We start from the raw sequence: 6000 nt of genomic DNA, 5'->3' as shown, positions 1-6000 counted from the left end.
AGTCCCTGTGGCTGATGGGCACAAACACCCCTTCCTATCTACAAAGGAAATGTCCAATTTAAAGAGCAGAAGCCAAAGGCAGCCTGGGAACTGAGCTCACACAGGTGTGGCACACACCAGAGGGAGCTGAGAAAAGCTTGGCCAGGACGTGCAGAGTGCCCTTGTGGTGTCATAGTCCCACTAACAGACTTGCCTTAGGGGATGAAGGTCATAACATTTTGGGGTCAGCAGCTAATAAAAAGGAAAGATCTCAGATCTTTCCTTACACTACATTCTGGAACAGAGATGGCTGCTCTAAGAGCTTACTCTGCTGCTGTAAGAACCAGCATCATCCTCTCCATCCCACGTGTTTGTAAGAACTCCCAATGTTAAAGATATCTGGACACCAAACATCTATGAAGTGACTCACCTCTGTGGGGAGAAAAATGTCCTGAACTGCTTCAGCTTCTTAATATAAAGGCAGAGAAAAAAATACAGAGAGAAACTGACACAGGATTTAGGATGACACAAATTATATTTCTGAACATCACCAAGAAACAAGATGGGACAAATTCATCTAGTACTCGTGGAACTGGGCATCACAGCTCTAAATACAATGGGAATTGTTCAGCTTTGTTTAAACAAAACAAAAATTAATTAAAAAACCACTCAACCCCCAAACATGTTTCAGGTCATTGTGATTAAACTCAGAGACTGAATTAACAGAAGGAAAAGAGATTGCTAATACACTGCCAAAGTCGTTCCCACTTAATTCACCTAAAGAGAAGCAATAAGCCCGCGACTACATCTGGCAAGTTTCAAGTAGAGACCTTCTACATGAAATGCAGACTAGGGTCACAATTAGCTGCAAAAGGAGGTGAAGGAATTATAGCCATAGGACACATCAAAGTACAAGCTTATACAGACCAGTCTTCACAGCTGTAGTTTCTCCATTTAGTTTCATAAGCAAAATTTCCAAAAGAGCCTTCTAATTCTCAGCCCCCATGTGTCAACTAGACCCAGTGCTTTGTGAGGGCTGGTGACACAATCCAGCTCTGGGCACCACCCAGGACTCTTTTCCATCAGGAGTTATGCAAAAAGGTGTGAATGAGAGCGTGCAAGCAGGGAGGTGTCTGCACCAGTACCAGCTGTGATGGTACCTGGGTGGCAAGGAGTAGCTTCCCTTTGGCAGCCAGAGCAGAAATATTTTCCTGGTATCAGCACTATCAAGCTGCTTTGTGTAGGATTTGCTGATGGATGTGTTTGCACATCTTTGCACTTTTTGGCTCGTGGGACATGCCCAATGCTGCCATCATCCTCCAAGAGCATGGGAGAGGCTGGGAAGTGAGAGGAGCTGGAGAATGGGGCCAGTGCTGAAAGACACACAGGCTACTGAAATCAGAGGTGACTGTGTTAGATGCACACAGGTCTTGTCTGTGGGAGATCCACAGGTCTTCCTAGAAAGGGCTGAAAAAACATCTCTGCATCCTTCAGACAAGGATTTTGGGGCATTGACTGCACAGCATCCAAAAATATCTGTGGCAGAGCAATGCACCTGTCTGGCACAGAGCAGGAAACAGGAAGCTCTGAACTCAGGGCCACTGGCAGGCAACACCTGTTATCAGATTGAACATTTTGGCCATTCGTATTTTATTCTCAGCCCTATACAGTTTGTCCCTGGAATTAAGAGGTAAGGGAGTCAGTGAATCAACCCAAAATGAAAAAGATAATGGATAATCCCTCCATCCTCCCCATCTCCTTAGCCTTGGGCCTTTTCCCTCCAAGAGGCCTCTGCAAAACCTAACTGAGCTGACATCCCAGTTCCAGGTAGAAGAGGGAGCCCTCACTCCTGCTCCAGGTCCCCTTTGTCTTGGGGCTGTCTGCCTTGGCCACGTTCTTAGGGTTGCGGAACAGGAAAGGGTTCTGCAACAATGAACAAAGCTTCAAGGATTGTGGCACAATTCACGCAAAGCAACACCGGCTTTGAGGAGCTGGAAATGAACCTGCACAACCCCACTTACTGCATCACCTCAACAGCCAAGCAAAACAAAGGTGATAAAAGCAGACAGCTGAGGAATGCCCATGGAAAATGGCAGAGTATGTGGGAGTCTCACCTGGAACACGCCACTCACCTGGGACCTTTCCTTAATTCTATCAAATAGATATTTTACTGACACAGCTAAGACAGAAAATGGAGGGGAAAACAATTTGGGTAAATATTTTTTCCCACTTCATACTAGGATTAGGCTTAAACTGGAGTAGTTTCATAAATCTGTAACCAACAGAGCAAGAATGTCTTTCTACAAAACCAGTCAGTGGCATGGGATGAGAGATGCTTTTATTTTTCACCCAGTAGAACAATCAAGTGGAAGATTTTTAAATGGGGAAAACAGCAGCTTTGATGGGCCATATACCAAGTAATCCCTGAAATGTGTCCAGTGTATCTGTCAGTGGAGCAAAACTGGGCTTCTTTGGGTTCTCTTCAGTGGATAATGTATTTGCAAAAAAATACAGTTTAGAGTCAACTGAAACCAGTCATCAGATTAAGAAAAAAGGCAAAGGCAAAAAGACTATTAAAACTGTTTCTTTCAGCATTTTCAAAACAGAAGGTTTCACATTTTTGCTTCAAAGCAAGTTGTTACAGCCCAAGACATAATGCTTATTAAAAAGTTAAAATGCAACCTTAGAAATTAACGTTTCGTTTTGGTATTAAAGGATTTGTTTGTTTCAATTTTTCCCTTTTTCATTCCACTGAGAAAATGGGGGGAAAAAATCGTCTCAGTTCACCCTTGCATTTTTTCTCAGATTTTTCAGTTCAGCCTGCAAACTGAAAAACCAGGTGGGCACAGCCTACATGGGAGTTTATTGTCTCTCTTTCTATTTGAATCAGATCTAAACCAAAGAAAAGGGGAAGTTCATTTTGCCAGGTAATACCAACCAGAATCAAGGTATTTAGGAGACATAAAAGCACTGAAAATGGGAGGAGCCATGGCTGTTTACCAGGGGCTGAAGGACCCAGAAGACAGATCTCCTGGCCCTAAAGAACACTGCCATCTATGAGTTTCCTGCTATGCCATCCTACTTTCACATAAGGCAATTTACCAACTGTGGGTCTGATCCCGCGTTTTGAGAACCTGACTGAGATGTGCTGACACCACTTACCTGTGAGCAGTGCAAGATCCAGGTAACCCACCCTAACCTGCTCTAAGCAAGGGGCCTGGGGGTTTTGGGGTTGGGGGAAGCAAATGGGGAGAGACACAACACTCCCCCCACCAGCAACACTGGAGCATCACTCACGTGACCTGAAAACAACATCCCTTTTTTGCAGAGTGCTACCACTTCTGCAGGGACAATACAGTACTGGATAGTTGCTCTGCAAGCTCAATAAAATGAAAAGGCCTTACAAGGATCTTTGTTGGGACAGTCATCTGATTCAAGCACAGCAGAGGACAACAACAGCAAAAAAAAACCCACAATAAATTAGGTATCAGCACAGCTTTCTAAATGGTCTAGAACAGATACTACAAGACAAAAATCACAGCTCTGGTAACTTAGAATCTTGTCCTTTTTTTAAAAAAACAAAGCTATTATCCACAGGTTTTGCATAAAAATAAACATTTTAAGCTGACAGCATTATGTTAATTGGATCAACCCGCTTTTTAATATATATATATTTCTATGTATATTTAAATGTATATTTTTATATGAATAATCTTTAAAGGAGTAATGGGAGTCACAAATGCATAAAAATAGATATTTTGAAAAACAAAAATGAGTAATAATAAAGACAACCCTGATGAAAAAGGAAAAAAATGTCAAACAGAGCAGTATTCTAAAGCAACAGCTCACCATACTATAATTTGTGGAGTCCAGTCCTTCTGTATTGTGAGCAGTTACTCCTAAATACTATTGGGGTTTCTAACAGTGATGCAAAATAAATTCCTGCACATTTTTTCTTTCAAAAAGGAGAAGGGATTTGGGTATATAGGACAGATGTAATGCCTGTTACATTGCTGTAAATAACTAGCATGGATCATCTCCCAAGCTGAAAGCAGGAGGAACTCCAACAATGCTTGCATCTATAAGAATATATTTTCTAACCAAAACCAGATCTGTTCCTCCAAATAAATTTTTTTAAAAGAAAACACACCATTTTTACCCTACAGTGTTTTTCTATTTTTCTACAAATAATCCAAACAGATTGGAAAAGGTGAGATTTTCAATATTCTGTCAGCATTTTGTGCAACTTTGACAAAAGCCAACTCCTACTAGTTTAGAAGATTATTTCAGAGTGATCCTGAGCACAGTGTAACCTCACTGTTAAAAATCCCTTCAGGGCAAAACGATCATGGGGGAGGAGGGGAAGCTGTAAAAAATTAAAATAGCCTGACTTGCTTGCCAGCTACATCAGTATTCAAGTAAAGTTTATAAAGTACCTTTGTGGGACTTTAGAGTCTTGGAGAGTCAGACCGGCTTATATTAACAAGTGTAATATGCACTTAGAAACAGCCTTGTCATCTGCTTGTCTAAACTAAAAAAAAAAAAAAACAAGAAAAAAATTCAAAAAAAAATTCAAAAACAAACAGAAGCAAAGGAAAGGTAAAGGAAAGGACTCAACTTCAGTATTAGACTGTAGAGTGTCTTCTTGACACTGACTTTGATATTCTTGCCTTCCTTGCTAATGCATTACAATAGCTTGAAGTCACACAGCCATTTTAAACGAGCATTTCAAGAGTCCAGTTTTTGTAGAGGTTAACTTGATCATCAGCACAGCACTGGAGAAAGCTGATCTAACGATATTTCACTTAAAAAACTCTTCAAAGGAAAATAAGAAATACAATTCCACAAAAAACAATGCCAATGAAAAGCACAGAAAGTAGGTTTTTGTTTTTTATCAGTGTTTTCTCTTTGATATTCTTACAGAAAAAAAAAATTTCTTCCCTTATCTCTGTCTTTAAAAGCAAATTTTCTAACCAGTAGATTTTAGAGCTATTTTCCATCCACATGAATCTAAGCTTTTCTGAAACCACCAATAGGTTTGGGTTTTTTTTGGGGGGGTAGGGGATGGGTATGTGTCTGGTAGAGGATTCCCTCTCCTAAATTTCAGAGATATCCAAATGGTATCTGTTTGTTTTGTCTTGTTTCTCCTCCTGAATTTGTCCATTCCCCTTAGGATTTCACAGGCCAACACTACTGTGAGGATTTAAGTGTCTGCATTTGAAAGAACTCTGGACTGAGCACAGCTTCACACACTTCACCTTCTTCATGCCCTTTCCATGTAGTTTCTTCTATCTTTACATGTATAAAATCACAGTTTATGTAACATTGTTTTAAAGGAAGAAAATAAAACACACACACACACATACATTGTAGTGGTGAACACTATACACTAAATCTTTTTTCCAACAGCATAACAGAAAGTTTGGCCTATTTTAGGTTGAAGATGTAGGGAAGGCTGAATTTTTATGGTTGCCATGCAAGCCACCTTCAAGACAAAACAGATTAACCCACCCAAGAGCAAATACAGCTTCTACACTCAAGCCATTCAACAAATACTGCCTTTCCAGGAATCAGACTGACATGTGACAATTCAGTCAATGCAGTACTTGGAGAACTTCACTGAGTTGCTTCTGCATCAGTCCTTTGAATCCAAATGCTGTTTAAACCATAGGGGAAGAGGGTATCTGAATTGCCTTATTATTTTTAATATGTATATATTTCAATAACACTTTGAATTTCAATTAACTTCTGAAACCTTGCCCTTTGAGAAGAACACACCCTTTAAGTTGACTTTTTTCACGCTTCTATTCCTTCAAAATTCTCTCTTCTTTTCCTGTTGTTCTTTTTTAATTATCTACCAGAAAACTTGCTTTCTTCCAGCAGAAATGCAGCTGGTGAGCTTGGACTTTCACTGCACCCGTTCTGTGAAATTCTCAGGGAAAACCCCTCGGCATTGGTCAAGTGCCTTGTGCTGGATCCAGTCAGACTCCTTCACACCCATCAGCCATCCTTCATCCTGGA

At 40.5% G+C, this 6000-nt stretch overlaps 1 protein-coding gene across 4 annotated transcripts in view; it reads right to left on the bottom strand.

Annotated features, from left to right (window-relative positions):
- Positions 1–495: 495 nt before the first annotated feature.
- Positions 496–6000, bottom strand: part of BIN1 (bridging integrator 1) — a 93987-nt gene continuing 88482 nt past the window's right edge. For all 4 annotated transcript variants that reach the window (XM_033065418.2, XM_033065420.2, XM_033065417.2 and 1 more), the window contains one exon: positions 496–5995. In XM_033065418.2, coding sequence (XP_032921309.1) covers positions 5888–5995 — 108 coding nt within the window. In that variant the 3' untranslated portion in view covers positions 496–5887. The remainder of the gene's footprint in view (positions 5996–6000) is intronic.

Source organism: Catharus ustulatus, chromosome 7, assembly GCF_009819885.2.
Source record: "Catharus ustulatus isolate bCatUst1 chromosome 7, bCatUst1.pri.v2, whole genome shotgun sequence".
Classification (NCBI taxonomy): Eukaryota; Metazoa; Chordata; class Aves; order Passeriformes; family Turdidae; genus Catharus; species Catharus ustulatus.
The sequence above is the reverse complement of the archived record's forward strand: the minus strand, read 5'-3'. Positions and strand labels throughout refer to the sequence as shown.